Raw genomic sequence first — 18,274 nt, 5'->3', positions numbered from 1 at the left:
CATCTCAGGATTCAAACCTCAGTCTGGGAGGTACGCTGCAGGTACTGACCATCTCAGGATTCGAACCTCGGTCTGGGAGGCACGCTGCAGGTACTGACCATCTCAGGTTGAGAAACTCGGTCCGGGAGGTACGGTGCAGGTACTGACCATTTCAGGATTCAAACCTCGGTCCGGGAGGTACGCTGCAGGCACTGACCATCTCAGGATTCGATCCTCGGTCCGGGAGGTGTGCTGAAGGTACTGACCATCTCAGGATTCGAACCTCGGTCTGGGAGGTACTCTGCAGGTACTGACCATCTCAGGATTCGAACCTCGGTCCAGGGGGTACGATACAGGTACTGACCGTCTCAGGATTCGAACCTGCAGGTACTGACCATCTCAGGATTCAAACCTCGGTCTGGGAGGTACGCTGCAGGTACTGACCATCTCAGGATTCGAACCTCGGTCTGGGAGGCATGCTGCAGGTACTGACCATCTCAGGTTGAGAAACTCGGTCCGGGAGGTACGCTGCAGGTACTGACCATCTCAGGATTCGAACCTTGGTCCAGGAGGTACGCTGCAGGTGCTGACCATCTCAGGATTCGAACCTCGGTCTGGGAGGTGCGCTGCAGGTACTGACCATCTCAGGATTCGAACCTCGGTTTTGGATGTATGCCGCAGGTACTGACCATCTCAGGATTCGAACCTCGGTCTGGGAGGTACACCGCAGGTACATACCATCTCAGGATTCGAACCTCGGTCCGGGAGGTACGCTGCAGGTACTGACCATCTCAGGTTGAGAAACTCTGTCTGGGAGGTATGCTGCAGGTACTGACCATCTCAGGTTGAGACACTCGGTCTGGGAGGTAAGCTGCAGGTACTGACCATCTCAGGATTCGAACCTCGGTCCAGGTGGTACGCTACAGGTACTGACCATCTCAGGATTCGAACCTGCAGGTACTGACCATCTCAGGATTCAAACCTCGGTCTGGGAGGTACGCTGCAGGTACTGACCATCTCAGGATTCGAACCTCGGTGTGGGAGGCACGCTGCAGGTACTGACCATCTCAGGTTGAGAAACTCGGTCCGGGAGGTACGCTGCAGGTACTGACCATTTCAGGATTCAAACCTCGGTCTGGGAGGTACGCTGCAGGCACTGACCATCTCAGGATTCGATCCTCGGTCCGGGAGGTGTGCTGAAGGTACTGACCATCTCAGGATTCGAACCTTGGTCTGGGAGGTACTCTGCAGGTACTGACCATCTCAGGATTTGAACCTCGGTCTGGGAGGTACGCTGTAGGCACTGACCATCTCTGGATTCGAACCTCGGTCCGGGAGGTACGTCGCAGGTACTGACATCTCAGGATTCGAATCTCGGTCCGGGAGGTACGCTGCAGGTACTGACCATCTCAGGATTCGAACCTCGGTCTGGGAGGTATACTGCAGGTACTGACCATCTCAGTATTTGAACCTCGGTCTTGGAGGTATGCCGCAGGTACTGACCATCTCAGGATTCGAACCTCGGTCCGGGAGGTACGCTGCAGGTACTGACCATCTCAGGTTGAGAAACTCGGTCTGGGAGGTATGCTGCAGGTACTGGCCATCTCAGGTTGAGAAACTCGGTCTGGGAGGTAAGCTGCAGGTACTGACCATCTCAGGATTCGAACCTCGGTCCAGGTGGTACGCTACAGGTACTGACCGTCTCAGGATTCAAACCTCGGTCTGGGAGGTACGCTGCAGATACTGACCATCTCAGGATTCGAACCTCGGTATGGGAGGCACGCTGCAGGTACTGACCATCTCAGGTTGAGAAACAAGGTCCGGGAGGTACGCTGCAGGTACTGACCATTTTAGGATTCAAACCTCGGTCTGGGAGGTACGCTGCAGGTACTGACCATTTCAGGATTCAAACCTCGGTCTGGGAGGTATGCTGCAGGTACTGACCATCTCAGGATTCGATCCTCGGTCCGGGAGGTGTGCTGAAGGTACTGACCATCTCAGGATTCGAACCTCGGTCTGGGAGGTACACCGCAGGTACTGACCATCTCAGGATTCGAACCTCGGTCCGGGAGGTACGCTGTAGGTACTGACCATCTCAGGTTGAGAAACTCGGTCTGGGAGGTATGCTGCAGGTACTGACCATCTCAGGTTGAGAAACTCGGTCTGGGAGGTAAGCTGCAGGTACTGACCATCTCAGGATTTGAACCTCGGTCCAGGTGGTACGCTACAGGTACTGACCGTCTCAGGATTCGAACCTGCAGGTACTGACCATCTCAGGATTCAAACCTCGGTCTGGGAGGTACGCTGCAGGTACTGACCATCTCAGGATTCGAACCTCGGTCTGGGAGGCACGCTGCAGGTACTGACCATCTCAGGTTGAGAAACTCGGTCCGGGAGGTACGCTGCAGGTACTGACCATTTCAGGATTCAAACCTCGGTCCGGGAGGTACGCTGCAGGCACTGACCATCTCAGGATTCGATCCTCGGTCCGGGAGGTGTGCTGAAGGTACTGACCATCTCAGGATTCGAACCTCGGTCTGGGAGGTACTCTGCAGGTACTGACCATCTCAGGATTCGAACCTCGGTCCAGGGGGTACGATACAGGTACTGACCGTCTCAGGATTCGAACCTGCAGGTACTGACCATCTCAGGATTCAAACCTCGGTCTGGGAGGTACGCTGCAGGTACTGACCATCTCAGGATTCGAACCTCGGTCTGGGAGGCATGCTGCAGGTACTGACCATCTCAGGTTGAGAAACTCGGTCCGGGAGGTACGCTGCAGGTACTGACCATTTCAGGATTCAAACCTCGGTCCGGGAGGTACGCTGCAGGCACTGACCATCTCAGGATTCGATCCTCGGTCCGGGAGCTGTGCTGAAGGTACTGACCTTCTCAGGATTCGAACCTCGGTCTGGGAGGTACTCTGCAGGTACTGACCATCTCAGGATTCGAACCTCGGTCTGGGAGGTACGCTGTAGGCACTGACCATCTCTGGATTCGAACCTCGGTCCGGGAGGTACGTCGCAGGTACTGACATCTCAGGATTCGAACCTCGGTCCGGGAGGTACGCTGCAGGTACTGACCATCTCAGGATTCGAACCTCGGTCTGGGAGGTATACTGCAGGTACTGACCATCTCAGTATTTGAACCTCGGTCTTGGAGGTATGCCGCAGGTACTGACCATCTCAGGATTCGAACCTCGGTCCGGGAGGTACGCTGCAGGTACTGACCATCTCAGGTTGAGAAACTCGGTCTGGGAGGTATGCTGCAGGTACTGGCCATCTCAGGTTGAGAAACTCGGTCTGGGAGGTAAGCTGCAGGTACTGACCATCTCAGGATTCGAACCTCGGTCCAGGTGGTACGCTACAGGTACTGACCGTCTCAGGATTCGAACCTGCAGGTACTGACGATCTCAGGATTCAAACCTCGGTCTGGGAGGTACGCTGCAGGTACTGACCATCTCAGGATTCGAACCTCGGTATGGGAGGCATGCTGCAGGTACTGACCATCTCAGGTTGAGAAACAAGGTCCGGGAGGTACGCTGCAGGTACTGACCATTTTAGGATTCAAACCTCGGTCCGGGAGGTACGCTGCAGGTACTGACCATTTCAGGATTCAAACCTCGGTCTGGGAGGTATGCTGCAGGTACTGACCATCTCAGGATTCGATCCTCGGTCCGGGAGGTGTGCTGAAGGTACTGACCATCTCAGGATTCGAACCTCGGTCTGGGAGGTACACCGCAGGTACTGACCATCTCAGGATTCGAACCTCGGTCCGGGAGGTACGCTGTAGGTACTGACCATCTCAGGTTGAGAAACTCGGTCTGGGAGGTATGCTGCAGGTACTGACCATCTCAGGTTGAGAAACTCGGTCTGGGAGGTAAGCTGAAGGTACTGACCATCTCAGGATTCGAACCTCGGTCCAGGTGGTACACTACAGGTACTGACCGTCTCAGGATTCGAACCTGCAGGTACTGACCATCTCAGGATTCAAACCTCGGTCTGGGAGGGGTCTGGGAGGTACGCTGCAGGTACTGACCATCTTAGGTTGAGAAACTTGGTCCGGGAGGTACGCTGCAGGTACTGACCATTTCAGGATTCAAACCTCGGTCCGGGAGGTACGCTGCAGGTACTGACCATTTCAGGATTCAAACCTCGGTCTGGGAGGTATGCTGCAGGTACTGACCATCTCAGGATTCGATCCTCGGTCCGGGAGGTGTGCTGAAGGTACTGACCATCTCAGGATTCGAACTTTGGTCTGGGAGGTACTCTGCAGGTACTGACCATCTCAGGATTCGAACCTCGGTTTTGGAGGTATGCCGCAGGTACTGACCATCTCAGGATTCGAACCTCGGTCTGGGAGGTACGCTGCAGGTACTGACCATCTCAGGTTGAGAAACTCGGTCTGGGAGGTAAGCTGCAGGTACTGACCATCTCAGGATTCGAACCTCGGTCCAGGGGGTAGGCTAAGGGTACTGACCATCTCAGGATTCGAACCTGCAGGTACTGACCATCTCAGGATTCAAATCTCGGTCTGGGAGGTACGCTGCATGTACTGACCATCTCAGGATTCGAACCTCGGTCTGGGAGGCACGCTGCAGGTACTGACCATCTCAGGTTGAGAAACTCGGTCCGGGAGGTATGCTGCAGGTACTGACCATTTTATGATTCAACCCTCGGTCCGGGAGGTACGCTGCAGGTACTGACCATTTCAGGATTCAAACCTCGGTCTGGGAGGTTTGCTGCAGGTACTGACCATCTCAGGATTCGAACCTCGGTCCGGGAGGTACGCTGCAGGTACTGACCATCTCAGGATTCGATCATCGGTCCGGGAGGTATACTGCAGGTACTGACCATCTCAGGATTCGAACCTCGGTCTTGGAGGTATGCCTCAGGTACTGACCATCTCAGGATTGGAACCTCGGTCTTTGAGGTACGCCGCAGTACTAACCATCCCAGGATTCGAACCTCCGGTCCGGGAGGTACGCTGCAGGTACTGATCATTTCAGGATTCGAACCTCGGTCTGGGAGGTACGCTGCAGGTACTTACCATCTCAGGATTCGAACCTCGGTCTGGGAGGCACGCTGCAGGTACTGACCATCTCAGGATTCGAACCTCGGTCTGGGAGGTACGCTGCAGGTACAGACCATCTCAGGATTGGAACCTCGGTCTGGGAGGTACGCTGTAGGTACTGACCATCTCAGGATTCGAAGCTCGGTCAGGGAGGTACGCTGCAGGTACTGGGCATCTCAGGATTCGCACCTGCAGGTACTGACCATTTCAGGATTCAAACCTCGGTCCGGGAGGTATGCCGCAGGTACTGACCATCTCAGGATTCAAACCTCGGTCCGGAAGGTACGCTGCAGGTACTGACCATCTCAGGTTGAGAAACTCGGGTTGGGAGGTATGCTGCAGGTACTGACCATCTCAGGATTCGAACCTCGGTCTGGGAGGTACACTGCAGGCACTGACCATCTCAGGATTCGAACTTCGGTCCGGGAGGTACGCTGAAGGTACTGACCAACTCAGGATTCGAACCTTGGTCTGGGAGGTATGCTGCAGGTACTGACCGTCTCAGGATTCGAACCTCGGTCCGGGAGGTACGCCGAAGGTACTGACCATCTCAGGATTCGATCCTCTGTCCGGGGGGTAAGCTGCAGGTACTGACCATCTCAGGATTTGAACCTCGGTCCATGAGGTACGCTGCAGGTACTGACCATCTCATGTTGAGAAACTCGTTATGGGGGGTACGTTGCAGGTACTGACCATCTCAGGATTCGAACCTCGGTCTGGGAGGTACGTTGCAGGTACTGACCATCTCAGGATTCGAACCTCGGTCCGGGAGGTATGCCGCAGGTACTGACCATCTCAGGATTCGAACCTCGGTCCAGGAGGTACGCCACAGGTACTGACCATCTCAAGATTCAAACCACGGTCTGGGAGGTACGCTGCAGGTACTGACCATTTCAGGATTTGAACCTCGGTCCGGGAGATACGCTGCAGGTACTACCCATCTCAGGATTCAATCCTTGGTTCGGGAGGTACGCTGCAGGTACTGATCATCTGAGGATTCGAACCTCTGTCTGGGAGGTACGCTGCAGGTACTGACCATCTCAGGATTCAAACCTTGGTTCGGGAGGTACGCTGCAGGTACTGACCATCTGAGGATTCAAACCTCTGTCTGGGAGGTACGCTGCAGGTACTGACCATCTCAGGATTTGAACCTCGGCCCAGGAGGTATGCTGCAGATACTGATCATCTAAGGATTCGAACCACGGTCTGGGAGGTGCGCTGCAGGTACTGACCATCTCAGGATTCGAACCACGGTCTTGGAGGTATGCTGCAGGTACTGACCATCTCAGGATTCGAACCTTGATCTGGGAGGTACGCTGCAGGTACTGACCATCTCAGGATTCGAACCTCGGTCCGAGGGGTACGCTGCAGGTACTGACCATCTCAGGATTTGAACCACGGTCCGGGAGGTACGCTGCAGGTACTGACCATCTCAGGATTCGAACCTCGGTCCGAGGGGTACGCTGCAGGTACTGACCATCTCAGGATTTGAACCACGGTCCGGGAGGTACGCTGCAGGTACTGACCATCTCAGGATTCGAGCCTCGGTCCGGGAGGTACACCGCAGGTACTGACAGTTCCATGTATTCCTGGAGTGAGAGCTACTTCAAGAAGTAGTATCTGGTCTTTAGAAGTTCAGCTCAAGTTATTCTTGGGTATAATGCTGTTAGTATGTAAATAAATATTGCATCTGTGGGTAATACCAATACATAGCATACATAACATGTTTTAATACATTTCCAGGATGGTATGTCCCTTTTAATGTTCCCAATGAAATAGCCAGGGAGAGCAGACAACAAATAATTACATAAATAAGACAGCATCCTAAAATGTAATATTAACAACGACCTCACACTGGCCCTGTTTTGCACTTCGTAGGTGGAGCCAGTCCCTGCAGTGGTTGCTGCTCCTGAGCCGGTCCCAGAAGTCCCAGTGTTTCAGAGTCTGAACCTGTCCTGCCCCAATGGATTGCATGTCACCTTCCTGAGTGAGGCCACCCTGGGTAAGTGCTCGCGTAGCCGAAACATGCTGTCAACTGTGTGTGAGTCATGCTCTTTCTGGACCCAGACTTCAACCTGGGGGTGACAGGGCACCAAATCCTTCTCTGGATTACTTTGGGACATTGTTCCTTGTGCAGGTCTGTGCGGTCTGGGTGAGCAGCATAGAGAGGAGTGTGAAAGGGAGCTCCTTATACCAGACACTGAGAAGGCACCAGATCCTCTTAGCTGCAAATGGTTATTCAAGAAGCTGTGCTTCAGAGAGGGGTTAATAAATGGGCTCAGATTAGTTTATGACTTGCTTACTGCAAGGGCCAACAGGAACTCCTGGATAGTGCACCGGCCAGCAGGAACTCCTGGATAGTGCGCGGGCTAACAGGAACTCCTAGATAGTGCAAGGGCCAGCAGGAACTCCTGGATCTTGCACGGGACAACAGGAACTCCTGGATAGTGCACCGGCCAGCAGGAACTCCTGGATAGTGCACCGTCCAACAGGAACTCCTGGATAGTGCACGGGTCAACAGGAACTCCTGGAAGTGCAAGGGACAACATGAACTCCTGGATAGTGCAAGAGCCAGCAGGAACTCCTCAATAGTGCAAGGGCTAGCAGGAACTCCTAGATAGTGCAAGGGCCTGCAGGAACTCCTGGAAAGTGCAAAGGCGAGCAAGAACTCCTGGATAGTGCAAGGGCCAACAGGAACTCCTGGATAGTGCAAGGGCCAACAGGAACTCCTGGATAGTGCAAGAGTCAGCAGGAATGCCTGGATAGTGCATGGGCCGACAGGAACTCCTGGATAGTGCAAGTGCCGGCAGGTACTCCTGGATAGTAAAAGGGCTGGCAGGAACTTCTTGATAGTGCATGGGCCGGTAGGAACTCCTGAATAGTGCAAGGGCCAGCAGGATCACCTGGATAGTGCAAGTGCCAACAGGAACTTCTGGAGAGTGCAAGGGCCAGCAGGATCTCCTGGATAGTGCAAGGGCCAGCAGGAACTCCTGGATAGTGCAAGGGCCGGTGGGAACTCCTGGATGGTGCAAGGGCCAGCAGGAACTCCTGGATAGTACAAGTGCCGGCAGTAACTCCTGGATAGTGCATGGCCCGGTAGGAACTCCTGAACAGCGCAAGGGCCAGCAGGAGCTAATGGATAGTGCAAGGTCCGACAGGAACTCCTGGATGCCACATAAGGAGGTTGAGCTTTTGTTCAGCTTGTAAGATCTTCTTGAGTGCTGTCTGTCTGTCTTACTGAGACATGCTTTGTGACATTAGGTTCAACAGTTGTTAGTGGTTAATTTATGTAGGCTAATGTGTGTGATGTATTGATCTGCGCCCTTTATTTCATTTATTTTGTACTTTCTTTTCCTTTATCACTGTCAATTTAGACTATGTGTGACGTGGCTGTGGACTTGTTGCTCTCTATATTATATGTCTGTTTTATTTTTAAAGCGGCTCAAAGCATCTCTAGGCTGACTTTGCATGTCCTCTCAACATATAACACAATACAGTGATGCAGTGGCCTACCTTAGCGTAGACAGGTTTAGGGCCGCCTCCTCTCCCTTCCTCCATGGTCCGTGCTTGTCGAAAGCCATGAGCTGTTGGATGAACAACAACTGATATAAACTCAATTCACGTAAATGTGTTGTGATCCTTTTTGGTGTCCAGCTGTGGACGTCTGACCTCTGGCTCCCCAGCTTTGACTGCTCCCTAAACCAACTGGGCCTTATTGCTGGTGGGAACCCTGCCCCACCTCTAAACAAGAGTGGTAAAGTCAACCACAGAGCCCTCCTTTTCATGGCCTTCCCACGCCCGGTTGAGTAAGCCACGACTTTCCTCTTGTCCCGGGTGGGTTATGGACACAAACCCTCCTGCGGTCTTTAGGAAGGTCTGGTGTAGGACCGTCTGCAGTGAGGTAAGGATGCTGCAGCTCTCCATCTGACCGCCCCATGATGGCTCCAAGATCCCAAAGTCACAGGATCCATGGTGCTGGGCATCGTCCTTCGTCTCCTCCAAGCCCAGCCACTAGTGCCTTAAAATCCCTATCAGCACTATAGCGTCCTCATCTTTGACCAATCTTCTAAAACAATGTATTTTGTACCACTGGTCTAACAGTAACAACTATTGAGCAAGGCACTTTGAATCAGCAGCAATGCTGTGGTAAGTGGTGTATAAGGAGAAAGGAATGTGTAACAAGGGGCCTCTTACTGAAGAAATGTGCCCTGAGAGATGACCTCCACCTGATCCAAGGTCACCATTGCAGATTCAGTTCAGACATTGAATAGTTTCTTTTACAACTTGCTTGCCTCTATTTTCATAAGTCTGCCACCAACCTGCTTGTGTTTAACACTCTGACACCCCGATCTGTGCCATGTGGTGGGCTAGAGACACCCCACACCTCTGACGGGGCGAAGGTGAGAGCTCAGCCAACAGCGATGCAAAGAACACTAACATACTTTATTAAAAAGAGTATGCCAGTGTGCAAAGAAGAATGATATTCTGTTGGCAGGAGGGGAGAGCGTGTGGCAGTGCAGTAACATGTCTCACACCTGGACCACAAACCCAAAGGGCACCTTCCAGGGCTCTCCTCGCACCATCAAAATCATCCCAAACAAGCCAGCAGCCGAGGGTACGGTTAGATGAGATTTATAAAAAAGGCCATTACTCCCCACCGACACATCCCTTTTACAGTCCTATCTCATCAGGTCTCACCTGGCCATCAAACCCCAGCGTGATACCCAAGGCTGCGTCACACATGGCCATAAAACCCCAGCGTGATACCCAAGGCCGCGTCACACATGGCCATCAAACCCCAGTGTGATACCCAAGGCCGCGTCACACATGGCCATCAAACCCCAGCGTGATACCCAAGGCTGCGTCACACATGGCCATAAAACCCCAGCGTGATACCCAAGGCCGCGTCACACATGGCCATCAAACCCCAGTGTGATACCCAAGGCCGCGTCACACATGGCCATCAAACCCCAGTGTGATACCCAAGGCCACATCACACATGGCCATAAAACCCCAGTGTGATACCCAAGGCCGCGTCACACATGGCCATAAAACCCCCCGGTGTGATACCCAAGGCCGCGTCACACATGGCCATAAAACCCCAGCGTGATACCCAAGGCCGCGTCACACATGGCCATCAAACCCCAGTGTGATACTTAAGGCCACATCACACATGGCCATCAAACCCCAGCGTGATACCCAAGGCCGCGTCACACATGGCCATCAAACCCCAGCGCGATACCCAACGCCACGTCACACGTGGCCATCAAACCCCAGTGTGATACCCAAGGCCGCGTCACACATGGCCATCAAAACCCAGCGTGATACCCAAGGCTGCGTCACACATGGCCATCAAACCCCAGTGTGATACCCAAGGCCGCGTCACACATGGCCATCAAACCCCAGCGTGATACCCAAGGCCGCGTCACACATGGCCATCAAACCCCAGCGTGATACCCAAGGCCGCATCACACATGGCCATCAAACCCCAGCGTGATACCCAAGGCCGCGTCACACATTGCCATCAAACCCCAGCGTGATACCCAAGGCCGGGTCACACATGGCCATCAAACCCCAGCGCTATCAATTTTGCAGGGAATAAGGAAGATAAGAATTCAGGTAGAGGTGGAATAACAGAGTTTAAGATTCAAAACGTTTCTTAGATTTGAAATGCAGTCTTTGAATTATGAGATTGGGTTTGAGAATTTGAAGCAGAGGTCGCTGTAGTACAGAAGTGTTTGTTGCATCAGATGCTTTCATACCAGGAACTCCGACTGTAGGGAGTTTTGAATGCTTCGATCTTAATTCACCCAAGATGGCGAGGAGCCTGACCAAAAGAGTGGGTTTCTTCATAACACTTTAAAAATGATGCATCGCGATATTAATGTTATTCTTGCTAGAATGGGGGGGGGGCATTGTAGCTCTCACAGAATCTGGTGGGGGTCGGCCCAATGTTTCTGGATCTGTGATGAGTCTAACATTTGGTGCTCTATTGCCCTCAGTGGGTAGAGAGAGTTATGCGGTGCCCAATAAAAGTACCTTTCAGAGCCTATCCATGAGATGACGAGGGCTTGAGGAGCAGTTTTCGGAGCGTCTGGTGAGGCTGGATGCTTGTCTTTATAAGTGATTGAAGGAAGAAATTCAAGATTTGATTGCAGTGGGGTGTGAAGGTTTCGATTGTGTCCATGGGAAAAAAACACGTGTATATATATATATATATATATATATATATATATATATATATATATATATATATATATATATATATATATATAGGCACAATAATTCTTCATTTGCATTTTGTAAGATCAACAGAATGCATTCAGTGTTGAACGTTTTCTCTTTAAGATGAGACTGGAACATCCATCGATCGGCCACGGTATAGGACAGGCTTATACATCCTGTAAGTCATATGAATCCATCCTACTCTACAGATCAATAACAGGGCACTGTTAGACCTGGCACTATTGGCGTGGGTCTCCCTTCCATTTTTGCTGTTGCTTCATGTGTTTTTGCTGGTGTTAGATGCTTTGGGTACTGTGCCACTGATGTCCAGTGCCACAGTGCAAGTGCTCCCTACTGTAAATGTATGTATTAATTGGTGACTCCATGATTGACTATTTGTTTTACTTGTCAGACCCTAGTACAGTGCACCAGGAGTACCCAGGGCTTGTAAATCCAAATGCTGCCAGTGGGCTTGTAGCACTGGTTGTGCCACCCACAGAAGCAGCCTTGTAAAATGTGTCTAAGGTCTGCCCACTTGCCAGTCCCTAAACCTTACCTTTTCTTCATATCAGACACTCCTATGGTAGGCCCAAGGGCAGGGTGCTTTGTAAGTATAAGGTAAGACATGCCCTGGTGTGTGTGGCATGTCATAATAGTGAATGACAGCCATTTTCGTTTTTACTAGTGCAAGGCTAGCTGTTCTCCATAGGCCAGAATGGGCTGTTAGATTATTACATGGTTATAATCCTAACAGACTCAGAGAACATGGTAGAAATTCGAGTTTTGTATGCCTGAACTCAGAATGATAAAATACATCTTTTAGTGAAGTTGGTTTTAACATTCTGTGTTTGAAAATAACACTTTTAGAAAGTAGGTATTTTCTTGCCTAACCTTTCAAGCCTGCCTCTGCTAGGTTGTGTATTCCTTTGTCTGAGATGTGTTAGTGACAGGGCTGGGGCTTCCAAGAGACAGGATGAGTCAGCCCAGAGCTAAATAGAGAGATCTGCATCTAGATGGGAGGGAGGATTTGCACCTGAACCTTAAATAGGGCTGTGCCTTCCTACCACAATGCTGGCTCCACCTTCTGGGGTGCGGCTGATGTCCCTTCCCTGCACACTGAAAGAAGAGAAGGAATCCTGCCAACAAAGTGCTCCAGGGCTGTGCTTGCCTTCCACAATGCTGGCTCCACCTCCTGTGGGGCGTCTGATGTTTCTGCCATGCACTGTGAAAGGAAAGAAGGAGTCTTGTCAACAGAGTGTTCCAGAACTGGTTTGGACTAGGCAAAGGCCCCTCTCCCCTCAGAGAAGAAAGGATTTTGGGGTATAAATATTGGGACCCTGACCCCAAGAAATTAAATCACTTTTGGACTACAAGAAGAAACCTTTGCTGAGGAGAGAAACCTGAAGAAACTGAGGAGAGACCCTAAGCTGAAGTGCTGCTTGGGGGATTGGCCTGCAGTGGTTGCCTGACTGCCAATGGAAGGAGAAAGGAACTTTGTGTACTCTATTTTCATCTTCTGAAGGATCTCCAAGGGCTTGGAAAAAAGCTTGCCTCCTGCTAATGTCTCAGGGACAACAGACTTCGCCCCCCAGCTCCCCAGAATTCTTTTGGAAGTGCCTGCTGCTGTTTTGGGCCTTCTGAGGAACTGCGTGTCGCAGGGAGCTGGAAGCGCAACTCAACGAGGAAGAAGCGTGTCTCCGTCGCTGCTGCAGTCATCGCATCGTTGATGTCTGCGCTGTAGCTGTCGTATTGCACCGCATCGAGAGAAGCATCTTGCAACGAAGAGGAAGTGTGTTGCCGTCGCTGCTCCTGCCTTCGCATCGTGAATGTCAGCGATGTAGCTGTCGTATTGCACCGCATCGAGAGAAGTGTCTCGCAACGATGAAGAAGCGTGTCGCCGTCGCTGCTGCTGCCATAGCATCTTGAATGTCGGCGCTGTAGCCGTCGTATTGCACCGCATCGAAGAAAGCGCCTTGCATCACCCGGAGAAGCCCGCCGCCGTCGGAGCTGCTGCCGTCGCATCTTGAATGTCGCCGATGTAGTTGTCGCATCGTGCGGAAGCTCCTTGCAACGTCGGAGAAGAGTGCCGCAGCTGAGGCTGTTGCCGTCACATCGCTGAACAAGGGTGTCGCCGCATACTTTTTGGCAGATTCCTTTTTAGATTTTCTATTTTTGAAAGATGCCTAATTCAGTTGTCATAGAGAGAGCAGAATCCATAGCTACTATTGATTGTGAAGGGGAAGAAGAGAGGCTGGAAAGCTACAAAGTAACACAGCTGAAGTACTTCTGCAACAAATTCAATGTTTCCACTTCTGGATTCAGAGTGAAGGAAGAGTTCTACAAGGCGCTGAGGGCCTGGGTAGAAGCAAGGAAAACCCCTGAGATTGAGGAAGGGGATGATCAGGCAGATGTACAGCCAGGAGGACCAGAGGGTCCATGAGGAAGGAAAGCACCTTCCCCCGCATGTAGCAGTGTCTCTAACAAAAGTCTGTCTCCAGAGGAGTTGGAGGACAGAGAAAGAAGTAGAAAGCATGAAATGAAACTGCCCAAACTGAAGTTAAATGGGCAGTTAAAATTTGAAATGCAAACCAGGAAGTTAGCCCTGGAAGAAAAGAAAATGAATTTGAACATGAGAAGGTTTTGAGGGAGTTAGATTTAAAGGCCAAAAGCTTAGAAAGTACTCCCTCTGGTGGCAGCATACCATCAGCGCATGTAGAAGCTAGAGTGCCTATTCCCAAGGATGTGGTGTAAGAGTTTTATAATAATTATGCTATTGGGCAGTGGTTCAGAGCCTATGAGGTAGCCATGTCTTCCCACCGGGTCCCTGAGAGAGATTGGGGAGCGGGGTTGTGGGGAAGGTTCCTTAGTGAGGGGCGGGACACACTGTTAGACTTGCCTTCTGAAGTCCACAATTCTTACAGCCTCATGAAGGATGCATTAATGTCTAGGTATGGTTTAACCCCTGAACTCTATAGGCAGAGGTTCAGGTCTTGTAAGAAGATAGAGAACAGCACCTGGGTTGAATATGTCACTTTCTTTTGCAGAGCATTGGATGGTTGGGTGAAGGCCAGCAAAGTTAATGATTTTCAAGGTCTCTTTGATTTGATTGCATGGGAGCACTTGTCTAGTAATTGTTTGCCTGAGCTGTGCCAGCATCTGATTGATAGCAGGCTGACTAACCCTAGGAAGCTTGCTGAGGAGGCAGACCGCTGGGTGAGCACCCGGGTCCAGAAGGGTCACATGGGAGATTCAGCCAAAGGTGGGCAGGGTCCCCAGCAGAAGAGTTGGGGGACAAGGTTAACCAAAGGAGTTCCGCAAAGGGCCCCAAAGTAGTTCCCAAGGGAAAGGTTCCCAGCCTGCCCCTGAGAGAAAGCAAGGGGTCACGACAGGTAGTCCTGTTCCACATGGACCCATGAAATGTTACAAATGTGGGGACCTGAGTCACAAGGCGAGTGATCCCAGGTGCCGCCTATTTGGAAAGACAGCACCCACTGGTGCACTGCCCCGGCAGATCGCTAGTGTAGCCTTGGGGGAGGAGGTTGATGTCCCAGGTGGGTGGGGGCCCGCACAAATGACCCTTGTCTCTTTAGGAGACTGTGAGGTGGTCCCAGAAAACCAACTGCCTAGGAACACTAAGAAATATGGGCAGTGAGTGACCATCAATGGCCAAAGGGTAGAGGCTCTTAGAGATACAGGAGCCAGTGTGACAGCTGTCAGGTGTCACCTGGTGTCTCAAGAGCAGAATATCCCTCATGCATTTTGCCTAATTGTTGCCGCCGACAACACAGAAAGTTATTGTCCAATGGCTCAGGTTCCCTTTAAGTGGGAGGGGGTCTCTGGTACTCTTCAGGTAGCTGTGAGGCCCGCCATGCCTGTTGACTGTTTGTTGAGGAACAATTTGGAGAGCTCCCCTCGGGAAAAGGTGGAGAAGAGTACTCACTTGAAGATGGTGGGTCTGCCTGACTAGGCGTGCTTGACCACCCGGTCAATGGCAGCCAGTTAGAGTGCTCAAGAGGACCTGGAGCCTGAGATGGAGGCCCAGGAACCTGCTTTAGAGAGAAGGGGCAGGGGGTGCGGGAATTTGGCCTCTGAAGTTCCCACAGCCCAGGAGGAGGTAGACACTGAGTGGGATGCCCTGGAGCCTACCGGGGAACAAGTGGCTGAACTGGGGGACCTGCCTGAGCTGACCCATTGGCAGCAAGAAGGAGGCCCCTCCAGGGAAGAATTCTGCAGGGAGCAGAGAGAGTGCCCTTTTCTTGAGGGCTTGCGGCGACAGGCTGTAAGCCAGGCATCAGGTGATCAGTCAGGATCACATTGGATCTACTGGGAGAATGGTCTCCTGTATAGTGAGCCTAAGGTTGCTGAGCCTGGGTCAGCCCGTGTGCTGGTGGTACCTCAGAGCGTCAGAGCGTTCCTACTGGGGCTGGCTCATGATGTGCCGTTAGCAGGACATTTGGGGCAGGACAAGACCTTTGAGAGGCTTGTCACCCACTTTCATTGGCCCCAAATGCGCAAGAATTCAGACACCCATTGCAGGACATGTCCGACTTGCCAGGCAAGTGGAAAGAGTGGGAGGAAGGAAGGCTCCTCTCCAGCCATTCCCTGTGGTCAGTACCTCCTTTGAGCGGGTGGGGATTGACATTGTGGGGCCACTGGACACCTAGACAGCCTTGGGCAACAGGTTCATCCCAGTGGTGAATAGAGAGAGCTGCATCTAGATGGGAGGGAGACGTTGTACCTGAACTTTGAATAGGGCTGTGCCTGTCTCCCACAATGCTGGCTCCACCTTCTGGGGGTGTGGCTGATGCCTCTGCCCTGCACACTGAAAGAAGAGAAGGAATTCTGTCAACAAAGTGCTCCAGGGCTGTGCTTGCTTTCCACAATGCTGGCTCCACCTCCTGTGGGGTGTCTGATGTGTCTGCCCTGCACTGTGAAAGGAAAGAAGGAGTCTTGTCAACAGAGTGCTCCAGAACTGGTTTGAACTAGGGAAAGGCCCCTCTCCCCTCAGAGAAGAAAGGATTTTGGGGTATAAATATTGGGACCCTGATCCCAAGAAATTAGATCACTTTTGGACTACAAGAAGAAACCTTTGCTGAGGAGAGGAACCTGAAGAAACTGAGGAGAGACTATCCCTAAGCTGCAGTGCTGCTTGGGGGATTGTCCTGCAGTGGTTGCCTGACTGTCAATGGAAGGAGAAAGGAACTTTGTGTACTTTATTTTCATCTGGTTAAGGATCTCCAAGGGCTTGGAAAAGAGCTTGCCTCCTGCTGAAGTCTCAGGGACAACAGACTTCGCCCCCCAGCTCCCCAGAATTCTTTTGGAAGTGCCTGCTGCTGTTTTGGGCCTTCTGAGGAACTGCGTGTCGCAGGGAGCTGGAAGCGCGACTCAACAAGGAAGAAGCGTGTCGCCGTCACTGCTGCTGTCATCGCATCGTGGATGTCGGCGCTGTAGCTGTCGTATTGCACCGTATCGAGAGAAGCGTCTCGCAACGAAGAGAAAGCGTGTCGCCGTCGCTGTTGCTGCCTTCGCATCGTGAATGTCAGCGCTGTAGCTGTCTTATTGCACTGCATCGAGAGAAGCGTCTCGCAACGAAGAGGAAGCGTGTCGCCGTTGCTGCTGCTGCCGTCGCATCGTGAATGTCGGCGCTGTAGCTGTCGCATCGTGCAGAAGCTCCTCTCAACGTCGGAGAAGAGTGCCGCAGCTGTGGCTGTTGCCGTTGCATTGCTGAACAAGGGTGTCGCCGCTGCAGTGAACGCATCGAACCGAGAACTTCTTGCATCATCGGAGAAGCGTGCCGCTTCTGGAAGATGTTCACGTCTTTATTTCTTTGCACCAGAACTTTGCTGCATTTCCATCGCTGCAACATTGCTTGTCGTGGAAGCGCAACGCATCATAAGGTACATTGACGCAAAGTGTCGCATCTTAAGAACGGAACTGAACTAAGCTAGAACTACCATTTTTAAGTAACAGTATTGTGTATTTTTGTCATTTGTGCTCTTGTAGTAAATCTATATAAAGTATACTTATTTTTTATATAAAACCTTGTGTGGTGTCCATCTGTAGTGTTGTCACTGGGTTACTGTATGTGGTCACAAATGCTTCACACCCTGCCTCTTAGATAAGCCTGTCTGCTTGTGCCAAGCTACCAAGGGGGTAAGCAGGGGTTATTTTAAGAGTGTACCCCTTTCCCTGACTAGAGGCAAGGGTCCCTATTTGTCACAAGTACCTACCTGTGCCAACTAGACACCCCCAAATTTAACAGGCACATTCCGATTGTGGCTTCCACCCCAAGCCTGGGATCAACCACTCTCTTATGGGTAGGGTGAGAGTGAACTCCCAGCGGCAGATTTACAAGCCCCTTGAGCCACTTTTGCGTCACTTTTCCCATGTTATAAGTGACGCAGAAGTGGCGCAAGGGTCTTGTAAATCTGCCCCTAGCATGCAACAAACAGCACTGCGAATATTTAAGTCAATAGCTTAAGCACAGTGCAAGTGGCTGCACACAGTATAGGTCGGGCTGTCTCAAAATGTTCCAAACAACTTAGTGTTTCATGCTTACAGTGCTGTAAAGGTATATTATTAGAAATTCTCACCCAGACAGACCTAGTGAACCCTGTTTACCAGTGTCCTTTAAAGGGGGCATCCATAACCGGCAGCTCCGGTCCAGTAACTCTCAGAAACAAGCATTGAAAATGCAATAGGTCTCTCCTTTGATTAAGTTAAAGCCATTTTCTTTGCTAATGGTATTGTATAGCAGCAAATAGCTTTAACTTAATAAAAGGCAAGACCTATTGCATTTTTATTGCTTGTTTTTTCTTCTCGGCCCTGCAAACACCTCTCTTTGCTAAATCGAACATGTTTATTTCTGTCAGTGCGTATATTTTAAGTGTGCTAAACTCTCCCCCTGCACTGCTAGCTGACTTTGCCCCTTCACACTGCTTCTCTTTCATACAAGCACTTGAACGAGTCTGTGGCGACATGCAGCGCTTTTAAAAGC

At 51.6% G+C, this 18,274-nt stretch overlaps 1 protein-coding gene across 5 annotated transcripts in view; it reads left to right on the top strand.

Moving 5' to 3' along the window:
• The window catches only part of SPAG17 (sperm associated antigen 17), a 1,244,773-nt gene that overhangs the window by 845,024 nt on the left and 381,475 nt on the right, over positions 1–18,274 (top strand). For all 5 annotated transcript variants that reach the window (XM_078656351.1, XM_078656349.1, XM_078656348.1 and 2 more), the window contains one exon: positions 6,931–7,054. In XM_078656351.1, the coding sequence (XP_078512477.1) occupies positions 6,931–7,054 (124 nt within the window). The remainder of the gene's footprint in view (positions 1–6,930; positions 7,055–18,274) is intronic.

Source organism: Lissotriton helveticus, chromosome 8 (genome assembly GCF_964261635.1).
Source record: "Lissotriton helveticus chromosome 8, aLisHel1.1, whole genome shotgun sequence".
Lineage (NCBI taxonomy): Eukaryota > Metazoa > Chordata > Amphibia > Caudata > Salamandridae > Lissotriton > Lissotriton helveticus.
The sequence above is the reverse complement of the archived record's forward strand: the minus strand, read 5'-3'. Positions and strand labels throughout refer to the sequence as shown.